At 49.2% G+C, this 26349-nt stretch overlaps 1 protein-coding gene across 1 annotated transcript in view; it reads left to right on the top strand.

The window, feature by feature from the left end:
• The window catches only part of LOC148501364 (ADP-ribosyl cyclase/cyclic ADP-ribose hydrolase 1-like), a 49167-nt gene that overhangs the window by 6585 nt on the left and 16233 nt on the right, over positions 1-26349 (top strand). Inside the window, exons 2-4 of the mRNA XM_088450604.1 lie at positions 2344-2473; positions 8252-8387; positions 18363-18445. Coding sequence (XP_088306730.1) covers positions 2344-2473; positions 8252-8387; positions 18363-18445 — 349 coding nt within the window. The remainder of the gene's footprint in view (positions 1-2343; positions 2474-8251; positions 8388-18362; positions 18446-26349) is intronic.

Here is a 26349-nt window from a genome sequence, read left to right as displayed (position 1 = left end):
TAGAGACATTAACACTTTTGCTAACAAAGTCTGCTCATCTCTATAATGAATTATGCAATTCATAGCCAGGGCAGGATTTCTCAGCAGTAATGACTTTTAAAAGTTGGCGCAGATTTAATGGGCTATTTACGAAGCATCCGGTTGTAAACCCCAGTGCATCTGATTGTGTTTATGCCCAATATTTAAAAGGACAATGCTATTACTAGCCGTGTCTTTGTAACTAAGGGCTCTATTCAGGGGCGTATCTACCCATTGGCCAGGATGGCACTCGCCAGGGGTGCCGACCAAAGGGGGGGCGCCGACCAAAGGGGGGGCATCACCCGGCAGTGCCACCAGTAGCCAAGGGGTGGACAAGTCCCTCGGCCCCACAAGTGTAGGGCAGACCACAGTGAGAGCGGTCTGCCCTACACAGTTTACAAACACGCAGCCGTCAGCAGCGGCTGTGTGTTTGTAATAGCAGCCAACTAATGAGAGTCTGCCTGACTCTCATTAGCTGCTGCGTCGTCCGCGGAGGGAGCCGGCTGGAGCTCACTAATGAGCTCCGTCTTCTGGCTCCCTCTGCAGCATGTGATGGGAGAGACGTCATGACGTATGATTTCTTTCCCATGCAGGAGAAGAGCGGGCGGGACTGAGCGGACAGCGGCAGTCGCGTCAGGAGCGAGGATCGCGTAAGTTTATTTTTTTTTCTTTGTGTGTGTGTGTAGGGTTGGGCACTGAAATAGGGGGTGGCCGCTACTGGGGGCAATTTATGGGGGGGTGCCCACTACAGGGGGCTCTGTATAGGGGTGGCCACTACTGGGGGCACTCTATAGGGGAGGCCACTACTGGGGGCACTCTATAGGGATGGCCACTACTGGGGGCACTGAAATAAGGGGTGGCCGCTACTGGGGGCACTTTATGGGGGGGTGCCTGCTACTGGGGGCTCTGTATATGGGTGGCCACTACTGGGGACAATTTAGGAGGTTGGCCACTACTGGGGGCACTCTATAGGGGTGGCCACTACTGGGGGCATTCTATAGGGTTGGCCACTACTGGGTGCACTGAAATAGGGGTGGCCACTACTGAGGCACTTTATAGGGGGGGTGGCTGCTACTGGGGCCTCTGTATATGGGTGGCCACTACTGGGGACAATTTAGGGGGGTGGCCACTACTGGGGGCAATGTATAGGGGTGGCCACTACTGGGGGCACTGTATAGGGGTGGCCACTACTGGAGGTAATTTAGGGAGGTGGCCACTACTGGTGGTAATTTAGGGGGGTGGCCACTACTGGTGGCACTGTATAGGGGGGGACTACTACTGGGGGCACTGTATAGGGGGGGCTACTAATGGGGGAAATGCAGCATAGGGGGATTGCTACTGGAAGGTTACTACTGTGGGCACTGCATGGGGGGGGGGGGGGCGCCAGTCCATTACATTGCCAGGGGCGCTTGGATCCCTAAATACACCCCTGGCTCTATTTACTAAGCAGTGTTAGGAGACAGAGTGAAAAGTGATAAGGTGCCAGCCAATCAGCTCCCAACTGTCATTTTTCAAACACAGCCTGTGAGATGGCAGTTAGGAGCTGATTGGCTGGCACCTTATCACTTTTCACTCTGTCTCCTAACACTGCTTAGTAAATAGACCCCTGCCGGCTAAACCCCCACCCCCGCTACACCTTCCCTCGACCGACAACCTCCCCTTGCATGCAATTCTCCCATGTACCAGCCTGGAGTTTGGTGCTCCGGTGAGGTCCTCTGGGACTCCGGTCAGCTGGTCTCAAAGCTCCTGCACTGTGACCCTGGTCAGCTGCTCTATGCTGTAAATTGAGATGCCAACATAGAGCAGCTGGCCGGGGTCAGTGCAGGAGTCCGGAGACCAGCTGACCGGAGTCACAGAGGACCTCAGCAAAGCACTGATCACTATCCCTGGATGCAGGTAAGCATTGTTTTTCTTTAACTATTTTTTTTTTTTAAAGTGACCAGTGTGTGGTCTATTTAGACACACAAAGATGATCACTGGAGCCGGCTCTGCTCTGCGTCTAAGAAGCAGAGCAGAGGAAACGGGGAAATGGAGGATTTTAAGCAAGGGTTAAGTTAGGACCTAGTAATTTGAGATAGAAATTTTACTTCCTCTCTCCTTGATTCTTTGGTACTGTAGTTTTAAAAGAAAAGGGCATGAAAAATGTATACTTGTCTTAGGACACCGTGCTACTATATCTTCTGTGTAAAATAACAATGATTATGTTTCAGTGGTAAAAATCCAGCCTTGCTGATAACATTGCAGTTGGTACAAGCATTGGATGTATTACACATTGATATTTCAACAGAGAGTAGACAAAAAAAATACTGTGTTTTCTCTCTTAAGGCAGAAGAACTGCTTTGGGATATGGGAAGAGCTGACAAAATCAGTGTACAGGAAGGATCCCTGCAACATCACTGAAAAAGATTACAAGAACTTAGCAGATGTGACAGGAGACATAATACCATGTGATAAGGTGACAAAATGCACTTTTTTTTCCAATATTCAGTACACAAACATATGACACTATTTCTCTTAGAGGAGCCTGTTTATCAAAGGGAGAAGATCCCCAAGTCTTGTGAATGTAGCCGTATTTGCAGAATTTAGGGATTCTGGCCCTGATTCAGAGCCGGACGCTTTGACCAGAGCGCTCGCTCTGAATCAGGGCCCACCTCCATTAATATGGAGCGTCCTCCTGGACGCTCGTGTAGCTGTGGGTCACCACCCACAGCATATACGAGCGTGCAGGATGATGGTCGCGATGGTCTTGACCATCGCGACCATCGAAACTGCGAGCAAAAGCCTGCGGTTGAGTTTTTCAACCGCAAGGCAAGGAGTGATTTTGGCTCTATCAGAGCCAAAATCACTCCCACTGACATCACTAGTGATGTCAGTGGGGCCGGCTCCAGATGGTAGGCGTTCCCTTGGGAACGCCTCCGTCTGGCAGGCACGCCCCCGGCACGCCCACCAAAGGGGGCGTGCTGTCAGTCAACATCGACAGCACGCCCCCTTTGATGAGACACTCCGAGCGAAGGAAAGTCCTTCGCTCGACGCGTCTCGCGCATGCGCACGACGGAGCTCCCTCCGTCATGCACAGTGCAGACCATCGACCCACTTGCGAGCGGACAACCGCTCGCGAGTGGGTCTGAATGAGGGCCTCTGTCTCTTTACCATCTCTCTCAGAGTGCGATGGTCATTGCTGGATATCACCGACAGGGCTGCAGAGACATTGGGTGGGCCCGGGTAATTGGTGACCAATAGGCTGGGTGCCTCCTTACCCTATTCTGTCCCTGTTCGCTTAACTACATAACTGATGGATAATTATTTTACTGAAAATATGCCTAGGGGGTATCTCGCACCACTCCATGCCCATAGGAACCCATTGTAAAAAATTTTCCCATCCCCCATTGGCAATAGACACTCCAATGGTCATAAATCTTATTAACAGTACCCCCCTTCCCCTCTTATTACTAAAACAATCACTGTTCTATAAACCAACCATCCCCCCTGCAAAATGCCCATTTTTTTGCACACCTCCTCCTCTCCTGTGACCAGTGCAATTTTTCTAATTTTACCCCCCCTAGCATCATGTTACTTTCTTTTATCCATCCCCCAGCCTCACTGATAATATCCTCACCGTGGGATATTACCCCCCCCTCCGCCACCCTTGGGGCATTAGCCCTCCTCCCCAAACATGCAGAGCGCAGCGGAGTGTGTGTCGGGGGTGACTGTTGATTAGTCCCCATGCTGTAGATGATCTCTGCTCTTGCAGATATCAGCCAAACCAGTGGCAAATGGAGGAATTCTAGAGGGGGGTTTCCAAATGCTTAATTTTAGAGTGAGTGTGGCCAGTCCATGAAGAGGACATAATTAGCACTTAACCAGCTTTAATATGCGTCATACAAAGTGTGGTGTATGTTATAATTCCAGCATATACGGGACCAGCTATCACGGTAAGCACTAGCGTCACTAAGGGGGTGCGGCCCGTACTGGGTGACACCATCCTACGGGGTAACACCAAAAAAGCAGAGCTGCTCTGCTATTTTGATGTTACCCCGTAGGATGGTGTCACCGAGCATCTTGAATTTAGAGAGAGGCAGGGGAGAGGCTGTGGGCTGCCCCAGCAGCTACCAGAGCACTGGGTAAGCCCACTGTGTGCCAAGAACGGGGGGCATGATGCCCCCAAGACTGGCACAAATAAGGGAGGGTGGCTTTGCAGTGTAAGGCCAAGCCCCCTTGCACGCACGTGCGCCTTTGGCATGTGCAAGACTTCATATTGGCCGTTCTGGGTGTCAGGTAAGTTAGTGATGCCGCTGACAGTAAGCCATTAGATGCGGCAGTAAGACCATCCTGCCTGAGCTGAATGTTTTTATGTGGGCACCATTCCAGAGCATAGGAGCAAGTCCAGGAGTCTGGGAGAGCAGCAGAAAAACGCTCTGCCCTGGACATATGTACATATTGGTCTCCTTATGCACTGGAGAGTGCAGTGGCGTAACTCCCGGAGACAATGGAGTCAGTTGCCGTCAGGTGCCAACCCTGAAAGGGGCACCTCCTCCATTGTCACCCAGGTCCCTGCCGTTCCACATACCAGCATCTAACTAGTAGTGGTATTTCCAAAACAGAGGAGCCGCTGAGTTGAGCGCCGATCAGCGCCGCTCCTCCTCCACCACATCTGCTCTGCACTCTCTGGTCTCTTTTGTCGTGGATGTCACGTACTGTAGTATGTGACCGCCCGCGACCCTGTGCCTACCCGTTCTGAGGAGCCGAGACTCCGACACTGCTGACCTTGGCACCGGCGGCTGGCCTGGCACTGACTGCGGGGAGAGTGCCGTGAAATCAGCGCGGCCGCTGACACTGACTGCGGGGAGAGTGGCCGGGACCCTGGAGAGAGGCTGTGACGGCTGTGGCACTGCACTGCAGACAGGCAGTAAAAAACAATATAGTAAGTCTGTCTCCTCAGTGTCTGTCATGTGCAAGCCAAGCCCTATGAGCAGTGGCGTATTTATAATGGGTGCAGTGTGTGCAGGGCACACGGGCCCCTGAGTCCAGGGGTGACCCCGCACCGCACACCCTGAACCCATATTATTTTAAACTTACCTGTCCGTGGTTCCGCGGGAGTCTACTAATGCTCCGGTGGCTGGCCAGCTGTGTCAGTTGGCTGCCGGACACCAGGAAGAGACGAGGGGGCCACGCACGGGGAGTGCACACAGGCCCCCTCCTCTCTTAAGATGCCCCTGCCTATGAGGGTGGGGTGTGGTCGTTGCTGGGGGTTGGACTTGTGGGGGGGGGCTGGGGATTAGGACTGTGGGGGTAGGTGCTGAAGGGGGGGATGATATATAGAAAAAGCACACATTTTATCACTCAGTCATTTTAGGGGGGGTATATTTCAAGAGCATACAGCAGCCTCTGGTTGTCTGATAGCTGCACAGAATGAATTCTAAACATAAATCTATTTGTCTATGCTTATTCAATTTGTTGTAATACCTGCACAATGGCACTTTAAAAAAAAAATTAATAATATCATTTTCGGAGGTTTGACTGCCTTTTTAGCATTGATGCATCCTGCCCAGTGTATACACTCATTCTGTTCTATCAGTCTGGACATCTGATGAACTTCTTAATACCAGTTATGGTCTCATGTATGTAAACTCTCTGTCATCCTTGTTTGTCACAGTCATGTCAGACGCTGATTTTTTTCTATATGTTATATAATTTGTTCTAGTAATTATATACATGCATTTATTATTCTGCTCACCTGTACTCTATATAGATGATGTATACAGTTTTCTTGTCTGTCATGTATGATTTCTCCTACCCAGCCTGTGCTGTGATTGTATAGTTAGTACTTATGCTGTGGTTAGGTGTTGTGTATTGCACTGTTAGTCTGTTATTTGCAATGTTTGTATGTTTAACTCCCTGCAGGGGCAGAAATATGGGAGACAATGGAGGCATCTGCCCCAAGGTTTAAACTCTGAAGGGGCACCTCCTCCATTGTCCACAACATATTGCACTGTGTGGACTGGACGGCGCCAGTGGACGAGGCATGATCTATGATGGGATTCAGTATGATTAACGATGGCCGCATGGCCGGCGGTTCTAATCCCGACATCGGCATCCCAACAGAGGAGGAAATCCCTATCGTCTATAGAGGTAAGTATAACTAATCTAATTCACCCCTCTAACCCTCCTTTAGGGTGCCTAACCCTAACCTCCCCCCCTCTAAGTGCCTAAACCTAACCCCCCCTTCCCCGCTGCCTAAACCTATGTCTCCCGGGGGAGGGTGCCTAACCCTAAGTCCCTTCCGGGAGCCCTGAACTTAACCCTCCCCCCCCGCGGCTGTCCGCGCCCTGCTTACCTTCGAGCGGGATGCCGGCTCCCGGCATAGGTGAAATGACAGGCATTGAGATTTCGACGCCTGTCATTTAACCGTTGCCGGGATTAGACAGTCGGGAAGCCGGCTGTTGGGATTCCCTCTGTCGACTTCCTGACTGCTTCCCCTATGATGACACGCCAATGCGTCACTATAGGTCATGGCATGGCACAGGCAGCAACTAAGCTGATTGGCAGAGCCCAGCGCTGCCTGGACCCAAAGGCAGTACTGGCAGTGCTGCTGTTGCTGCCAGTTGTTCTGCTTCCCCATTCCCCACTCTGGTGGTCAGTGTTAGCAGGGGTCGGAGCACTGGGGGTCATTCAGACCCGCTCGCGAGCGCAGGACGCTCGCAAGCGGGTCGATGTTACCCCAATGCGCATGCGCACAACGGAGGGAGCTCCATCGTGCGCATGCGTGAGACCCGGACAGCGACAGCCAAGCTGTCGCTCCGGGTCTCGCACCAAAGGGGGCGTGCTGCCGATGGTGACTAACAGCACGCCCCCTTTGGTGGGCGTGCCGGGGACATGGCTGCCAGACGGAGGCGTTCCCATTGGCACGCCTACCGTCTGGGTCCGGCTCCACTGACATCACTAGTGATGTCAGTGGGAGTGATTTTGGCTCTGATAGAGCCAAAATCACTCCAGGGCTTGCGGTCACCGAGACCCTACCGCAGTCTTGACCATCGCGACCATCTTTTTGGCCGCTCGCATATGCTGTGGGTGGTCACCCACAGCTATGCGGCCGCTCCATTTTCAGGTAGGAGGGCACTGATTCAGAGCGAGTGCTCTGGTCAGAGCGTCCGGCTCTGAATCAGGCCCACTGTGTGCAATCCTCTCGCCCGCCCCTAGAAACGGCCCTGATCTTCATAATGAAGACATCAACAGCAGCATTAAGAAAACAAGGGCAGAATATGTAAGGAGACACCCAGCATATTTGTTACCATTCCTGCAGTTTCTTGGCTACACAGAAGCAACCACTTATTCTCAAAAGAGCTTAAACATTGTTGCAATCACCAACTTGATTGTTTTGTTTTAAGTTTTTTTTCCTAGTTCTGTTTTGATATTTATTACAGTTTATGTTCATTTGTTATTGCTACAGTCCATGCTACACTATATATAGCACTCATATCTTTTCACACTATTTATATAATTTTACTTGAGCTGCTCTTTAACACAGCATGGCTTTTGAATACTTGTATATATAAATATATACGAAAATTATTTTGCTGCTTACCCATTATGATTATAAATGATGTAATGTTTGCACTATCTGCCTGCTTATTTGACATTCAGAATTAAATGAATGGTGATTAGCATATAATAAGTATCTATATTATAAACGAAAAAGATATATATTTCTTAAAAATGATACAATCTCCCTAATTCGAATGTGTATGATATAGCGTGGCCATAATCCCATACTGCCCATAATGTTTAATTAGTGTATTGGCTACACTTCTGGCTGTGCCTCTGCCCAGCATCAGTGTGGATTAGATGTAGCCACCCTCTCCTGTGACCGCAGATGTGCCGCCCCGCAGCAGCACACTGGTAAGAAATGAAAAGCTGCACATGGTGCTCAGGGCGGTGATGGCCCACCCCACTCTAGGCAGTGGGTGGGGGAATGAGTGGAGGGGTCTGTGGAAATTTTGGCATGAAACCCCTGTAGGTCTTGCTATGTCTGATGCTAACCCACCATTAACAGAAATATAAAAGACACAAGGTCAAGCTTAATAACCCAATAAAACCCATAATAGAGTATTCTATTGTACTTTATATCTTTTTAAATATATATATTCTATTTTAGACATGTTTATGAGTATTTAATCAATCTTCCTGTTACTTGCATCTATAAATAAGTACTGTAATTATTATCTGCCTTACTTAGACCCTTCTGTGGAGCAGGACCAATGATCTTGTTCACCGTTACACAAAAGCCACTGAAAACTTCATGACTCTAGAAGACACATTTCTGGGATTCCTATTCAATGGTCTCACGTGGTGCGGAAAGTCATTTACGCCAGGTAGCTTAATTCTTCCTATAATTTCCTTGACCCAGTTAATGTAACTCTGTTATCATTATTATTCATTTGTGAGACAATTACTTAGCAGTGATTCCCAAACTTTTTTGTATTACGGAGCCCTAGGCTATCAACATTTTCTCCAGGGCCAAAAGATTCTTTTTGAGAAGTTCAGCAAAAATTAAATTGTGCTTATATGTCACCATTTGGTTCAGTTATGTGGGGGTTGACAGGGCTGCACTTCTTTTTTGTCCACATATATTTTAATTGGCAGCCATTAGCACTGGTTTTACCTATCACACTGACTAAAAATAATTTAATTTGGTACTAGACCACCAACCCGAGGCACCCCTGCAAGTGCCCTGAAGCACCCCAGGGTGCCACGGCACCCAGTTTGGGAACCACTGACTTAGAGTGTAGATGACATTATGAATGATACAGTATGGATGATGAGTTTTAGCTCCAGTTATCTGCCTATTATTGTTATCCAACTGTACTGATTCATTTATAGTAGTGAATGCTCATCAGGACATTACATCACTTCCTTTGGGACTAGTTTCTGCAACAATTCACTCTTTGAAACTCCCTTTCTCAGAGTCTATCTTACCAGGCTACCGTCTTCTCACAAATGTCTCATGTTATATTAATCAGCGAGTGATCTTCTGCCTCACGAGTGCGTTCCAGAACTTCAGTATATGAGATGAGTGGAGATGAGTAATATACACAGTGATGCCTGTAAGTTTGTGAACCCTCAGAATTTTCTATATTTCTGCTGAAATTTGGCCAAAAACTACTTTTCACACAAGTCCTAAAAGAAGATAACGAGAACCATATCAAACAAATTTTTGAGGAAAATTATCTTATCATTTTGTGGCTGGGCAGAATAATTTCTGTCAAAATAAATATTCTTCCTAAATGGCTCTATCTATTCCAGACACTCTCTATAGCCATTCCCCACTCTCTCCTCCATAGAATCCAGAAGAGCATTGCCCACTTTATTTGGAATGGAAAACCCGCCAAGTTATCTTCCGCCATCCTTAAAAAGCCTATTTCCGAGGATGGTAGGGGTCTTCCAGATTTTAAACTATATAACTTGGCTACCCACTTCTCCCAAATTGCTTCCTCCTATTTTGCTTCTGGAACAACCTCCTGGCTTGACATTGAAGCCAGTCTTATTAATTTCCCAGAACTGTTCTCTCTCTAGGGCTTACAAAAGAGGCACCACCACCCTCCTCCAGCCTCCCTCCTTCTCTTAAATTTTTACTACATCTGTGGAATCTATACTCCCTTAAGTTCTCCATCACCTCTCCTATATCTCCCCTTACACCTATATGGAGCAATCCCTTTTTTCCACTGGGTCTACAAACGACCTGCATGACACGGTGAACACATCTGGCCCTCAAATTTCCTGTAGATTTTAGCGCAGGTGGGCTTTGGCTTTCCTTCTCAAGTCTACAGTTGAAAGCTCCTTCCCAACCCCTCCGCCCCTTCGAATACTGCCAAATACGGCACTTTCTACAATCTATGCCACAAGATTCACTTCTACGTACCCTCATCCCCTTTGAGCGTCTCTGCAGGTTCCACCCCATGTCCAAAGGAATGATTTCCCAAATTTATGGTATCCTTATTGATGCTGCTCGGGATGACATGAGACAGACTATTGCTAAATTCTCCATTTCCACACAGCTTAAGGAAACATCATGCAAATTATATTACTGCTGGTACTATACCCCAGCAAGACTCTCAGAAATGTTTCCTTCCGCCCAGTGGCGTAACTAGGGGGGGGGGTCGAGCAGGGCACATGCCCTCGGCGCCACTGCAAGGCCAGCAAAGGGGGGCACTGGCGGCAAGGTCAGCGTATCCTTTTGTTGCACAATGTAGCTTCCTACTCTGTGACATACTGTCCTGGGTCCTGCTGTGAGTGTCTTCTGGCCAGGCCTGAGCTGCCTTCATTGGTGGTCTCTCCACCCCCTCTGTACTGTGCCATGCTGACATTGGCTGCTGCCTGGCAGCCGGGGTGGTGATCATGTAGATGCAATGGTATGGCTGGGCCGGACGTTACTGCTGTTGCTCTCCATAGTCGCGCCCTCCGGCCGGTGAAGGGCTGCGACCTCCGCGGGGCTCCTTATCACGCCGCAGCATTGAGCACCGACCACTACATGCCATGACTCAGGAGCAAGGAGCCTTCTTTGGGACACAGCATAAATTAACGGCGCTGAGCAATTGACCTTGCAAGACCAAAAGGTACAACCGACAGGCAGGGTTGTGGGGAGTGGGTGGTGATGGGAATGAACTCGGCTGCTGCAGAACCTCTTCCGGGGGGGGCTCGGCTGCTGCAGAACCTCTTTCTGGGGGGGGCTCGGCTGCTGCAGAACCTCTTACCGGTGGGGAGACACAACAATTACTTTCATAATAAGGAATATTTATTTAAATTAAAATGGTTATGCCTGGCGTTGAATGGTTCTTGTTTCCTACTGTCTATCCTTTGGATTTCCCTGTGTCTGTCCCATCGTCTCTCTCTCCTGCCCCCTAGTCTCTCTGTCCTGCCCCTCAGTGTCTCACTCTCCTGCCCCTCAGTGTCTCACTCACCTGCCCCTCAGTGTCTCACTCTCCTGCCCCTCAGTCTAACTCTCTCCTGCCCCACAGTCTCTCTCTCTCCTGCCCCTCAGTCTTTCTCTCTCCTGCCCCTCAGTCTCTCTTTCTCCTGCCCCTCAGTCTCTCTCTCTCCTGCCCCTCAGTGTCTCTCTCCTGTCCAACTTCTTTCTCTCCTGCCCTTCAGCTTCTTTCTCTCCTGCCCTTCAGCCTCTTTCTCTCCTGCCCCTCAGCGTCTTTTTCTCCTGCCCTTCAACCTCTTTCTCTCCTGCCCCTCAGTGTCTCACTCTCTTGCTCCTCAGTATCTCACTCTACTGCCCCTCAGTGTCTCAATCTCCTGCCCCTCGGCCTCTCTCTCCTGCCCCTCGGCCTCTCTCTCCTGCCCCCTGGTCTCGCTCTGCTGTCCCTCCATCTCTCTGTCCTGCCGCTCAGTCTCTCATTCTCCCGCCCCTCAGTCTCTTACTCTCCTGCCCTTCAGTGTCTTACTCTCCTGTCCCTCAGTATCTTACTCTCCTGCCCCTCAGTCTCTTACTCTCCTGCCCTTCTGCCTCTTACTCTTCTGCCCCTCAGTGTCTTACTCTCCTGCTCCTCAGTGTCTTACTTTCCTGCCCCTCAGTGTCTCAAACTCCTGCTCCTCAGTGTCTCAAACTCCTGCCCCTCAGTGTCTCAGACTCCTGCCCCTCAGTGTCTTACTCTCCTGCCCCTCAGTTTCTTAATTTTCTGCCCCTCGGCTTCTCTCTCCTGATCCTCAGTCTCTCTCTCTCCTGCCCCTCAGCGTCTTACTCTCCTGCCCCTCAGCGTCTTACTCTCCTGCCCCTCAGCGTCTTACTCTCCTGCCCCTCAGCATCTTACTCTCCTGCCCCTCAGTGTCTTACTTTCTTGCCCCTCGGCCTCTCTCTAATGCTCCCCAGTCTCTCTCTGCTGCCCCTCTGTCTCTCTGTCCTGCCCCTCAGTGTCTCACTCTCCTGCCTCTCAGTGTCTCACTCTCCTGCCCCTCAGTGTCTCACTCTCCTGCCCCTCAGTGTCTCACTCTCCTGCCCCTCAGTATCTTACTCTCCTGCCCCTCAGTCTCTTACTCTCCTGCCCTTCAGTCTCTTACTCTCCTGCCCCTCAGTTTCTTAATTTTCTGCCCCTCGGCTTTTCTCACCTGATCCTCAGTCTCTTTCTCTCCTGCCCCTCAGCGTCTTTTTCTCCTGCCCTTCAACCTCTTTCTCTCCTGCCCCTCAGTGTCTCACTCTCTTGCTCCTCAGTATCTCACTCTACTGCCCCTCAGTGTCTCAATCTCCTGCCCCTCGGCCTCTCTCTCCTGCCCCTCGGCCTCTCTCTCCTGCCCCCTGGTCTCTCTCTGCTGTCCCTCCATCTCTCTGTCCTGCCCCTCAGTCTCTCATTCTCCCGCCCCTCAGTCTCTTATTCTCCTGCCCTTCAGTGTCTTACTCTCCTGTCCCTCAGTATCTTACTCTCCTGCCCCTCAGTCTCTTACTCTCCTGCCCTTCAGTGTCTTACTCTCCTGCCCCTCAGCATCTTTCTCTCCTGCCCCTAGGTGTTACTCTCCTCTCTCTCTCTCCTGCCCCTCGGTCTCCTACTCTCCTGCCCCTCAGTCTCTTACTCTCCTGCCCCTCAGCCTCTTTCTCTCCTGCCCTTCATCCTCTTTCTCTTCTGCCCTTCTGCCTCTTACTCTTCTGCCCCTCAGTGTCTTACTCTCCTGCTCCTCAGTGTCTTACTTTCCTGCCCCTCAGTGTCTCAAACTCCTGCCCCTCAGTGTCTCAAACTCCTGCCCCTCAGTGTCTCAGACTCCTGCCCCTCAGTGTCTTACTCTCCTGCCCCTCAGTTTCTTAATTTTCTGCCCCTCGGCTTCTCTCTCCTGATCCTCAGTCTCTCTCTCTCCTGCCCCTCAGCGTCTTACTCTCCTGCCCCTCAGCGTCTTACTCTCCTGCCCCTCAGCGTCTTACTCTCCTGCCCCTCAGCATCTTACTCTCCTGCCCCTCAGTGTCTTACTTTCTTGCCCCTCGGCCTCTCTCTAATGCTCCCCAGTCTCTCTCTGCTGCCCCTCTGTCTCTCTGTCCTGCCCCTCAGTGTCTCACTCTCCTGCCTCTCAGTGTCTCACTCTCCTGCCCCTCAGTGTCTCACTCTCCTGCCCCTCAGTGTCTCACTCTCCTGCCCCTCAGTATCTTACTCTCCTGCCCCTCAGTGTCTTACTCTCCTGCCCTTCAGTCTCTTACTCTCCTGCCCCTCAGTTTCTTAATTTTCTGCCCCTCGGCTTTTCTCACCTGATCCTCAGTCTCTCTCTCTCCTGCCCCTCAGCGTCTTACTCTCCTGCCCCTCAGCGTCTTACTCTCCTGCCCCTCAGCGTCTTACTCTCCTGCCCCTCAGCATCTTACTCTCCTGCCCCTCAGTGTCTTACTTTCTTGCCCCTCGGCCTCTCTCTAATGCTCCCCGGTCTCTCTCTGCTGCCCCTCTGTCTCTCTGTCCTGCCCCTCAGTGTCTCACTCTCCTGCCTCAGTGTCTCACTCTCCTGCCCCTCAGTGTCTCACTCTCCTGCCCCTCAGTGTCTCACTCTCCTGCCCCTCAGTCTCTTACTCTCCTGCCCCTCAGTCTCTTACTCTCCTGCCCTTCAGTCTCTTACTCTCCTGTCCCTCAGTATCTTACTCTCTTGCCCTTCAGTGTCTTACTCTCCTGTTCCTCAGAATCTTACTCTCTTGCCCCTCAGTTTCTCTCTCTCTTGCCCCTCAGTCTCGCTCTCCTGCCCCTCAGTCTCTCTCTCCTGCCCCTCAGCGTCTTACTCTTCTGCCCCTCAGTCTCTCTCTCTCCTGCCCCAGTCTTTCTCTCTCCTGCACCTCAGTCTCTCGTTCTCCTGCCCCTCAGTGTCTATCCTGCCCTTCAACCTCTTTCTCTCCTGCCCCTCAGTGTCTTACTCTCCTACTCCTCCGTCTTACTCTCCTGCCCCTCAGTCTCTCTCTTTCCTGCCCCAGTCTTTCTCTCTCCTGCACCTCAGTCTCTTTCTCCTGCCCCTCAGTCTCTCTATCCTGCCCCTCAGTGTCTCTCTCCTGCCCTTCAACCTCTTTCTCTCCTGCCCCTCAGTGTCTCACTCTCTTGCCCCTCAGTGTCTCACTCTCTTGCCCCTCAGTGTCTCACTCTCTTGCCCCTCAGTGTCTCACTCTCTTGCCCCTCAGTGTCTCACTCTCCTGCCCCTCAGTGTCTCACTCTCCTGCCCCTCAGTGTCTTACTGTCTTGCCCCTCGGCCTCTCTCTAATGCTCCCCGGTCTCTCTCTGCTGCCCCTCTGTCCTGCCCCTCAGTATCTCACTCTCCTGCCCCTCAGTCTCTTACTCTCCTGCCCCTCAGTCTCTTACTCTCCTGTGCCTCAGTCTCTTACTCTCCTGTCCCTCAGTATCTTACTCTCTTGCCCCTCAGTCTCTCTCTCTTGCCCCTCAGTCTTGCTCTCCTGCCCCTCAGTCTTGCTCTCCTGCCCCTCAGTCTCTCTCTCTTGCCCCTCAGCGTCTTACTCTTCTGCCCCTCAGTCTCTCTCTCTCCTGCCTCAGCCTCTTTCTCTCCTGCCCCTCAGCCTCTTTCTCTCCTGCCCCTCAGCCTTTTTCTCTCCTGCCCCTCAGTGTCTCAATCTCCTGCCCCTCAGTGTCTCAATCTCCTACCCCTCAGTGTCTCAATCTCCTGCACCTCAGTGTCTCAATCTACTGCCCCTCAGTGTCTTACTCTCCTGCCCCTCAGTGTCTTACTCTCCTGCCCCTCAGTGTCTCAATCTCCTGCCCCTCAGTGTCTCAATCTACTGCCCCTCAGTCTCTTACTCTCCTGCCCCTCAGTCTCTTACTCTCCTGCCCCTCAGTCTCTTACTCTCCTGCCCCTCAGCATCTTATTCTCCTGTCCCTTAGTCTCTCTCTCCCCTCTCACTTTCAGGCCCCTCAGTCTCTCTCTCCTGCCCCTCAGCCTCTTTCTCTCCTGCCCTTCAGCCTCTTTCTCTCCTGCCCTTCAGCCTTTTTCTCTCATGCCCCTCAGTGTCTCAATCTACTGCCCCTCAGTCTCTTGCTCTCCTGCCCCTCAGTCTCTTACTCTCCTGCCCCTCAGTCTCTTACTCTCCTGCCCCTCAGCATCTTATTCTCCTGCCCCTTAGTCTCTCTCTCCCCTCTCAATTTCAGGCCCCTCAGTCTCTCTCTCCTGCCCCTCAGCCTCTTTCTCTCCTGCCCCTCAGCCTCTTTCTCTCCTGCCCCTCAGTGTCTCACTCTCCTGCCGTTCAGCCTCTTTCTCTCCTGCCCTTCAGCCTCTTTCTCTCCTGCCCCTCAGTGTCTCACTCTCCTGCCGTTCAGCCTCTTTCTCTCCTGCCCTTCAGCCTTTTTCTCTCATGCCCCTCAGTGTGTCACTCTCCTGCCCCTCAGTATCTTACTCTCCTGCCCCTCAGCCTCTCTTTCCTGCCCCCCGGTCTGTCTCTCTCCTGCCCCCCGGTCTCTCTCTCCTGCCCCTCAGTGTCTCACTCTCCTGTCTCTCAGTCTTTTACTCTCCTGCCCCTCAATGTCTCTCGCTCCTGCCCCTCAATGTCACTCTCTTGCCCCTCAATGTCTCTCTCTCCTGCCCCTCGGCCTCTTTCTCCTGCCCCTCAGTCTCTCACTCTCCTGCCCCTGAGTCTCTCACTCTCCTGGACCTTTTTCTCTCTTTTCTGCCCCACAGTGTCTTACTCTCATGCCCCTCGGCCTCTCTCTCCTGCCCCTCGGCCTCTCTCCCCCTTTTTTCTCCCTGCCCTCAGTCTCTTTTTCTCCAGTCCCTCAGCATCTTTCTTTTCTGCAAGGTATAAACAGAGTGAGCAGCATGTGCAAGTCCTGTCCCCCCTCAGGCATAGTATATGGTATATATAGAGTGGCCTCCTGTCATATATTGTACATAGTGATGCATTATAGTGTGTGTCCTGTGTGATACATGGTATAGTGTGTAACGCCCTGTCATACATGATGTATAGTGTCTGTACACTTGTCATACATGGTGTATAGTGTGTATCCCACTGTCATACATGGTGTTTTGTATGTATCCCCGTCATATATGGTGCCTGTCCTCCCTCTCATACATGCTGTGTGTGTTTAGTCGTACATGGTGTTTAGTTTGTGTATGTCCCTGTCCATATATAGTGTATAGTGTGTGGGTCCTTCTTTGTATAAGGGGTACTACTGGGGGTACTGCATAATGGCCACTACTACAGGGGGCATTGTATAAGGGGCACTACTACAGGGTACATTGCATATGGGGCACTATTACTAGGGGCATTGCATACGGAGCACTACTACTGGGGGTATTAAGGTGAATATGGAATGGAAAGGAATGTTCCTAGAGTGATGAGAAACGGTGGTGTGTCATGTTGATACGTCCACATTTTCGGTGGCCACGCCCCTTGTGGCATGTTTGGGGGGGGGCTCCGTTTTTCCTGGGCTCCAAATACCCTAGTTACACCACTGCTTCTGCCTCACCCCTCTGCTGGAGAAATTGTGGCCTCTGGGGTACTTTTACCCATGTCTGGTGGACTTGCCCGGTCCTTAATACTTTTTGGACATCGGTCCATACCCTTATAAATAAGCTATTTGAAGCTCTGACCCCACGGGACCCATGTATTTTTCTATTACCAGATACTGAATGCAAAGGTTCACATACTTTTGCCACTCACAGATATGTCATATGTTTTCTTTAAATAGTTTTAGGACTTGTGGAAAAATATGAGGTGGTTTTAGGCCAAATTTCAGTAGAAATATAGAAAATTCTGAAGGGTTCACAAACTTTCAAGCACCACTGTACACATCTGTGTGCAGCTATCTTTAATATGACTAGCAGGGGTGCTGAGAGGAAGGGGTACTAATGACCTGGGCCGTGCTTGTTGCAGGGGCCTGGTGCTGCTCCCCTGTCTGATCCTCCACCTTGCTCAGCAACACCACTGACTAGGGATGGACATCGGAAGCCCACCATCAAATGATGGCTGGGCTTCCACCATTGAAACTTTCGATGTGATGGTAACTAACCATCACATCAAAAGAGTTTCATGGCAAAAATATATTTAAATGACTGGGAGCAGGGGGTGGAGCCTCTGTGAACGGGTGTAGAGCCTCGCGGCTCCCCTAATCATGTCACTGTGGGGGCGTGCCCAGCACTCTCTGAGATGCTGGGCTACCCCCATGCTCCCCCTATACAGAGAATAGATGCCATGTGCATGGGTACGGCATCTATTCTCCTGCTGCAGAGCAGTGGTGCGTGCTTTACCCCCGTAGCCAGCCATCGGATGAGGGGATGAGATGGAAGGATTAATGAAAATATAAACAGTTTTAATAACAGAAATTATGATGAAATCTGTGTTCAATTCTAAATAAGCGACTAAGACTAAAACTAAATTTAAAATCCTTGTCAAAATGAACACTGGTTCTAACAAACTTAAGGCATTAATTTGTATAACACATTCTCACTCAGCCTACTGAGCCCAAATTACTAGACACATACTGTAGTTACAGGTATTCTGACTTCAAGTTCTCAAGGGAATTTTAGAGAAAAGGTCTATGTAAAATACATTACAGTATCATTAAACTGTTTGCAAAAATTATAACTAAAACATTGACTAAAATTAGACTAAAATGAAAACTGAGGTCCACTGACTAAATCTTGACCAAAACAAAGCAAAAAGAGAGACTAATATGTGACTCTAAGCAACTACAAATTTAAACAAGCAACTAGGACAAAAACTAAATTTAAATCCTTGTCAAAACTAACACTGGCATGGAGGTGCGTTTAATTTGGAGGACAGAAATGCGTAAACAGATTTGTAAGCCAATCTATCTGATCACCGCTAGTAAACAGTAGTGATCTGAGGGCCTGATTCAGAGATGGATGGATTTACACAGCCGCATACAAGTGACTGTGCAAATCCGTCCCTCTCAGATGCTAATACAGAAGGAAACGTCAGACACCTCCTTGCTGCACTTGCGATCCCAGCACTGCGACCGACGTCGCAGGCTGGGATGGTCACGATGGTGGCTCCTTCGGTCAGGCTGCGGGAGCTGAAGTTTCCCGCAGCGTGGACGGTGCCTGGTTACAGGAATCTGCATCCACCAACGCAGACCCTGGCCTTGTCCCTCCCGGAAAAAGGAGGTAACACGCCTTTGTTTCCGGGAACGGTGAACAAACGCCAATGTCAATCATGCTGTGGCTTGCAAGATCTCAGGTCCCATTCAGAACTGGTCTTGTGCAGACTCAGACCCTTAAACATTGGAGAAGTGAGTTAATCATCGGATGACCGTACATCGCTGAGTAAGGCCCTGAGTCATCTTTCAAACTGATGTGAGGAGATTGTCACGTTAATTGCATTGTTCTTAAACAAATACGAATACATGATGCCTATGTGTGATTCATTTCAGGGATGAATTTTAAGTCTTGTCCTTCTTGGAATGAATGTGCAAACAACTCCATGTCCTCATTCTGGAAGATGGCATCTGCTACCGTAAGTGAAATATAAATACAATGAAAGACACTAACCAACAACCACTGACCCGGGGCAGCAGTCTCCTCCACCTCCCCCTGGGCCACGGTGAGTCCAGGGAGGCTGCTGCCACTGAGCCACAAGTCTCTTTTGCCTGCACCTGATTTGCAGGGGAATGAGGGGAGCAACCACCCCCCTGGCTGAGGGGAGCATGGCGCTGCAATTCATTTTTTTATAGGGGACGTGGCCCCTATAAATAAATAAATATAATTATAGGGGACGTGAATAAATAAATAAAATAAATTATTTATAGGGGACGTGACTTCTATAGGGGACGTGGCCACGGTGGCACGTTTAGGCCACGCCCCCTACAGTATCAGGCCCAGCACCGCTCTCTGCAGCCCTGTTGGGGTGCATGTGGATATTTTAATAGGCACACCATACAACTTAGCAGCAAAATAATATCACAAGTGGAAATGTAATAGAATTTAAATTGTGAATAATTAAACAACACAATTAAAAACAACAGAGGTGACCAGCACAGCTGTCAGTGTCTGTCACACATCCCAGGTATTTACCTCCATGTAAGCTTGTAATAGCTGGAAGATTTGCACCAGTAATAGGGGCTTATTCTGAGTTGGGAGCAAAGCATAAAAGAGCAAGTAACTTTGGGCCTGATTCAGAGCCACTTGTAAGCGGCAGCTCGTTCGCTCTGAGCGATGTTTGCCCAACTGCGCATGCGTGCGGATCGTTATACGCATGCGTGAACCAGTCAGTGCGGCCGAAATTCATGTGCTCGCAAAATAGCGAATGCCTGCTAATTTGAGTGACAGAATGAGGCGTATGTGGGTGGTAACAGGGGAAGGTGCTTGAAAACGGGGAGTGGAGATCCGATCGCAGGCGTGCTTAAAGGTCAAAACGGGCGTTTTATGGGTGTGCATATTTAAAACAGCAGCGTCACTGACCACGTCACTGGGTTTTTTTTTAAGCCAGAACTGCTCGCAAAATTGTGATAGCAAAAAGCAACCTCAAGAATAGCGAGCAGTTCATACCCTGTTCGATGTACTCGATTAATCTAATAAATAGCGGACATGACGTAGGATGCGAGCGGCCAGGGGGCGTAGTTTCCCAAAAAACGACCGCAAGTTTTGTACGCTCGTTCAGACCTAGAGGCGTGAACAGACCGCAAACAGCGAACGGTTCATTTGAATAGCCACCCCTATTTTCAGGACGAGCGAGCGCTAATTGCGTCCGGCTCTGAATCAGGCCCTTTGTACCTATGCAAAACCATGCTGCATGGCAGGTGGGGGAGAGAGATTTAAATTTGGGAGGGGTGTGTCCTAACTGACATCTAAGTTGGAGTATAAAAATAAAGCTACCCAGCACTTGTGGACTTCATGCAAAAGCAGCCGGTATTTACTCTGTATATAAAAAATAAATGTATTTGCCCCCCTTGCATTGCAACATGGTTTGTTTCAGATATAAAGTTATTTACTTTTTTGCTTTGCAGAGAGGGCCTGATTCAGACCCGCTCGCAAGCACATAGCGCTCGCAAGCGGGTCGATGGTTGGCCAGTGCGCACGTGCGGCATGCAAACTGCACATGCGCGAGCCCCGGTATAAGCGCAAAAAGCACTCGCTCCAGGCGCTCGCATACAAAAGGGGCGGCTGTCGATGTTGATCGACAGCTCACCCCGTTTGGAAGGCGGGGAGGGGGGGTGGCTGGGCAAATGGAGGCATTCCTGCAGGAACGCCTGCTGTTTGTGGGTGACCCTACTGACATCACTCGTGATGTCAGTAGGTGGACTTCCTGCTCTATTAGAGAAGGAAGTCCACTGGGGTTTGCGGCCCACGAGATCCTACCGTAAGGGTCTCGTCACAAGCCCAATGGTCGCGATGGTCTTGACCATCGCGACCATCACCTGGCCGCTCGCATAAGCTGTGGGTGGTCACCCACAGCTGTGCGAGCGGCCAGGAGGCCGCAACTTACAAAACAAGCGCCCGCCCTGATTCAGAGCGAGCGCTCGTTTTTTGCGAACGGCTCTGAATCAGGGCCCGAGTCAGAATCAGGCTATAAAAAGCAGTGGCAAATGCAGGATTTTGAAAGGGGGGTTTCCAAATCCTTGGTTACCAAACCAATGAAAAAACATCTAGCCACAAATAAATAGATAGATAGACAGATAGAAACAGCTAAAGCTGGGTACACACCTATACAATCATCGGGCCGTTCATCCAATATCGAGTAAACGGCCATTGGATTGTATAAGTGTGTACCCTGTCTCGATGCAGTAGCGTTAGCTCATAAACGGCTTTTAACGCTTCTGCAATGGTCGGGATCGGGAGGTCGCATCTTATGTACAGTTTAATATTTGTCGGTTCGACCTCCGGATCCCATAGAAGCCTGTACACACTGTGCTATATCTTTACAGTGGGCCTGATTCAGAGCCGGACGCTCTGACAAGAGCGCTCGCTCTGAATCAGGGCCCTCCTACCTAAAATTGGAGCGGCTTATGTGAGCGGCCAAAAAGATGGTCGCGATGGTCAAGACCATCGCGACCATCGGGCTTGCGACGAGACCCTGCGGTAGGGTCTCGCTGCCGCAAGCCCAGGAGTGCTTTTGGCTCTATCAGAGCCAAGAGCACTCCCACTAACATCACTAGTGAAGTCAGTGGGGCCGGCCCCAGACGGTAGGCGTTCCCATGGGAACGCCTCCGTCTGGGCAGCCACGCCCCCGGCACGCCCACCAAAGGGGACGTGCTGTCAATCACCATCGACAGCACGCCCCCTTTGGTGCGAGACCCATAGCGACGGCTTGGCCGTCGCTATGCGGGTCTCGCGCATGCGCACGACGGAGCTCCCTCCGTCGTGCGCATGCGCACTAGGGCACCATCGACCTGCTTGCGAGCGCTCAGCGCTCGCGAGCGGGTCTGAATCAGGCCCAGTGTGTACGAGGCTGACAGGGGGTCACACTGGGGACAGACTGCACGGCTGATCGAGACAGTTATACCCGATCAGCCTGCAATCATAAAAGTGTTTACCCAACTTTACACAGGATTTAGGACCAATACAGTAACATATACCACTGAGCCGGGGTACACACACACAGACAGACACACACTTCTATCACTAAAAAACATGAATGTAGCAGGCAAATAAATACAGCCATTATGATTTATTAAAGACCCCCTCCACCCAGTAGTGCCCCCAGTAGTACCCCTTATATAGTGCCCCCAAGTAGTGGTCCCCCCTTTGCAGTGCCCCCAGTAGTGCTCCTTATATAGTGCCCCCAGTAGTAGTGCCCCTTATATAGTGTCCCAAGTAGTAGTCCCACTATTCAGTGTCCAGAGTAGCGACCCCCCCTATACACTGCCCCCAGTAGCGCCCCCCCCACCATGCAGTGCAGTGTCAGTTTCCCTTACACACACACACATAATTACACACACACACAACTTACCTGAATCCCTGCTTCTGCCGCGACCGCATATGCCTGCGCAGAATGCAAAAATCTGCTGGCTGCAGGCAAACGCTTCCTAGCGGGCAAGTCTGAATAGGGCCATAAGTTCATTGACATGGCAAAGAGGGACTTTGCAATTCATCTGATCACTCTTCATGACATTCTGGAGTATATGCATATTGCCATCATAATAATGAGAAGCAGTCAACTTTGTGAAAACCAATACTTGTGTCATTCTCAAAACTTTTGGCCATGGCTGTACATACATTCAGGGGATCCTTAGAATTTGAGGGTAGCCCATGAAAACTAGTGTTTTCAGTGGCTATCCTATAAAGAAATTGTGCTAAATATGCTCCTTAGTACCCGGCCTTCACAACTTAATGACCATTTCAATTCGTCCTGCAGACATGGTAATAAACATACAAAATGAAAAGCTTGATATGTACACATAGGAAGAGACATAGGAGGGACAGACATGTACCCATACAACCACAAAGAGCCAACACACAAGTAACATTCTGTACATGTACCCTTGGAGCCAATCATGAATACTGGTTCTGTTTCCCCTAAATATACATAACAGTAGATACATTTACTTAAAGTAGATACATAATTGATTTTGTTAATTATTGTACGGTTTGTAGGGGCATTCACAGGACTAAACTCTGCAATAACAAGTTACAAGTTTATAATTATTCTGGAGATCAAGAGGAAACAAAAGGCTCAGGGCCTGATTCAGACCTGGACGCTAAGCAGCGGACGCACGCTATGGGCGATTATCGCATGTTTGCGCATGCGTATATGTGTCAATATGCGCATGCACGAGTCACTTACTGCGGTCGGGAATTGACTGAACGCTACTTTGAGTGCCATTTGTGGGTGGTAACAGGGGAAGGTGCTTGTGAATGGGGGTGTGGTGGTGCGAATGCAGGCGTGTCTGGGCGTCAAAATGGCGTTTAATGGGCGTCCGTAATCAGCATGGAAGCGTCATTGTACACGCCACTTGGTTGTATTTCAGCCTGCAGTGATCGCAGTGCTTGCGGCGGGGTAGGGTCTACCTCAAGCGCTGCGTGCAGCTCCGATGGTTCTCGATGGCTCTGATTAATCATACACTTCCTGGAGATGACGTGTGTTAAGAAAGAAAAGTGGGCATCTTTATACCGGCGTGCGTTCGCTCTGACATCACTCTCTAAGACATAGAGGGCGTCCTTACACCAGACAGTGCGATCGCGGAATTTGCATACCCGGCCCCTTTTGGCTGCGTGAGAGCGCAGCTTAGCGTCCAGGTCTGAATTGAGCCGTAAGTGTGTGGGAGGTAGTGGTCCAAGATATAATGGTCCTATGTATGCAGAATGATCTACAACTGACTGATAGTCCACGTATTATTTGCTTCTCATTCTGCGTGTCCTCAGTTGCTCTTTGTACTATTTACTGTATATAATAACGGTGCACAATTATCTACAATCTACTGGTGATCCACTCATTCTTAGCTCTCGTATTATGTATGCCCGGTTGTTTTTAGCACCTATTGATTATTAAAGGACATCTTTACTTATAACTGAGTACTAATACACTCATTATTCTCGCATGCGCTGTGTACCTTGGGTTATTATTAGCACCCTATGGTGCAGATGTATTAAGCTCTGGAAAGTGATAAATTGGAGAGTGATAAATGACCAACCAACCAGCTTCTAACTGTCATTTTTCAAACACAGCCTGTAACATGACAGTTAGGAGCTGAATGGCTGATCGTTTATCACTCTCCAATTTATCACTTCCCAGAGCTTAATACATCTGTTTAATAAAGATGCACAATTAACTATAACCAAATAATATTCCACTGATTCATTTGTCTCACTGTTACACCAGTTGGTTATTATTAGCACCTTATATTTGTTGATGGTGCATCTTTCTCCAATACCGAATAGCGGTTCACTATTTATTTATTCCCACAGTGTGAGTGTTCAGTTCTATGTAGCACCTTATATTTATAATGTGCATAGAGAGATACTTCTAGCCTTACATTACCATATGAATGATTGGTATATAGTATACCCTAATAGTATAATAGATCAATTAGCTAGTGCAGTAATCGATTCCTTCCTGAATATGTATATCCTAATATGGTTGTAGTGTTCTGATACATAATATTATTGCCATGAATAACAATGCTGCATTCGGTAAATCACTCACTCTCCATATTTACACCCTACAACCAAGGTGTGGCTAACAGGGTCACCTGAATGATAAGTTTGTATTATATACTGTACATCCAGTCTAAATACATCACAGGCACCTATCTTAATATGTGTATTACATAGTTTCTCATTATGTTTGCCACATATCTTGAATTGTTCATATATTGGAGTGGTGAGCGTTTCATTAGTATTAGACCAGATTAGCTCCTCATATTGGAGTGGTGAGCGGTAATTCAGTATTAGGCGATATAAACTCCTCCAATTCATATTTTTATGTATATATGACAACCATTCCTAGTCACCCTGTCCTCTTTATATTGTAGTGTTTGACACAGTCATTTCAATTTAGAAGACAACATAAGATAAATGCAGTTGGGCAGCACAGACAGTGTAATGGTTAGCGTTACTGCCTCACAGCGCTGAGGTTGTGGGTTTGATTCCAACTACTGCCCTAACTGTGTGGAGTTTGTATATTCTCCCTGTGCTTGCGTGGGTTTCCTCCGGGTACTCCAGTTTCTTCCCACACTCCAAAAATATACTGGTAGGTTAATTGGCTCCCCACAAAATTACCCCTAGTGTGTCTGTGTGTACATGTACATGTAGTAGGGAATATAGATTGTAAGCTCCACTGGGACAGGGACTGATGTGAGTGGCCAAATATTCTCTATAAAGCACTGCGACATATGTGTACGCTATATAAATAAATGGTAGTAAATAAATAAATAAAAAACTGCAGGGCACGCTATATATACAGAAAGTTTCCACCAATCAGTGAGCTGACAGGCAGCACCTGTTTGTCAAACCTCTTAGGCGTCATTGGACCTAAACCAGGATATAATGCCTGACATCCCAGCGCTCGGGTTGTCTCTATGAATAAGGTAATGCGAAACGTACATCAGGTGGCTGGAGCAGTACACGCCGTACAGCGTGCCCTGGAGGAGTTATACTGAATGAACGCTCACCACTCTAATATGAGGAGCTAATCTGGTCTAATACTAATGAAACGCTCACCACTCCAATATGTGAACAATACAATAAATGTGGAAAATATAATGCAAAACTTTCTTAAGATAGGTGTTTGCAAACTATTTAGACTGGATGTACAGTATATAATACAAACTTATCATTCAGGTGACCCTGTTAGCCAAACCTTGGTTGTAGGGTGTAAATATGGAGAGTGAGTGATTTATAGAATGCAGCATTGTTATACATGGCAATAATATTATGTATCAGAACACTGGGTCTGCTACACAGTAATAGCCCTTTTACACCAGAGCAAAAACCTGGGTTTTTGCTGGGTCTACCCAGGTCGCAGCTCAGTGTAAAAGGGTCCCTGAAAAATAACCCAGGTCAAGTGACCCAGCAATCCAACCCAGGCAGCTACCAGGGTTGGACCCAGGATGGACCCGGGTAATGGTGCAGTGTAAACGGTGCAACCCGGGTTATCTGACCTGGATCATGCCTAAAATTAGCTGATTGGTGGTTGTGGGGCATTCGCCTCCCACTTTTTATGATCTCACAGGTTTAGCAGGGCAGACCTGAGTTCAGTGTGAACAGGGCTGACCTGGGAGTAACCCAGATCAAAGGTGCAGTGTAAATGGGTATGACCTGGGTCTGACCAGAGTTGGAACTATGTCCAAAAACCCAGGTCGGACCTGCGTTTTTGGTGGAAAAGAGGTATTACTAACATATTAGGATATACATATTCAGGAAGGAATTGACTACTGCACTAGCTAATTGATCCATTATACTGAATTCACATTATTAGGGTATACTATATAACAAATCATTCATATGGTAGTGTAAGGCAAGAATTATCTCTCTGTACACATTCTAAATATAAAGTGTTACTAAATAAATAGTGGACCAGGTTAGGTACGAGATCCCGGCGGTGAGAATCCCGATGCCGGAATCCCAACAGAGCTAAGATACCGAGACCTGTCGGTAAGTATCTTCATTTTTCCCCTACCCCTCTGCCCCGCAGCCTAAATCTAACCTCCCCCACCCCCAGCTTAAACCTCCCCCTTGTGCCTAACCCTAACCTTCCACCTAGTGTCTAACCCTAACCCCTAACCCTCCCCCTTACCATCAGGATCCCGGTGGTCATACTGAGTGCTGGGATTCTGACTGGTGTTGGGATTCCGGCGCCGGTATACTGAGTGCCGGCATCCCAACTGCCGTGATTTAAATACATCCCAGTGGACCACTATTCGATTATGAAGAAAGATACACGATCAACAAATATAAGGTGCTAATAATAACCGAATGTTTTAA

Source organism: Taudactylus pleione, unplaced genomic scaffold (assembly GCF_031769625.1).
Source record: "Taudactylus pleione unplaced genomic scaffold, aTauple2 ptg000520l, whole genome shotgun sequence".
NCBI classification, from domain to species: Eukaryota; Metazoa; Chordata; class Amphibia; order Anura; family Myobatrachidae; genus Taudactylus; species Taudactylus pleione.
The sequence above is the reverse complement of the archived record's forward strand: the minus strand, read 5'-3'. Positions and strand labels throughout refer to the sequence as shown.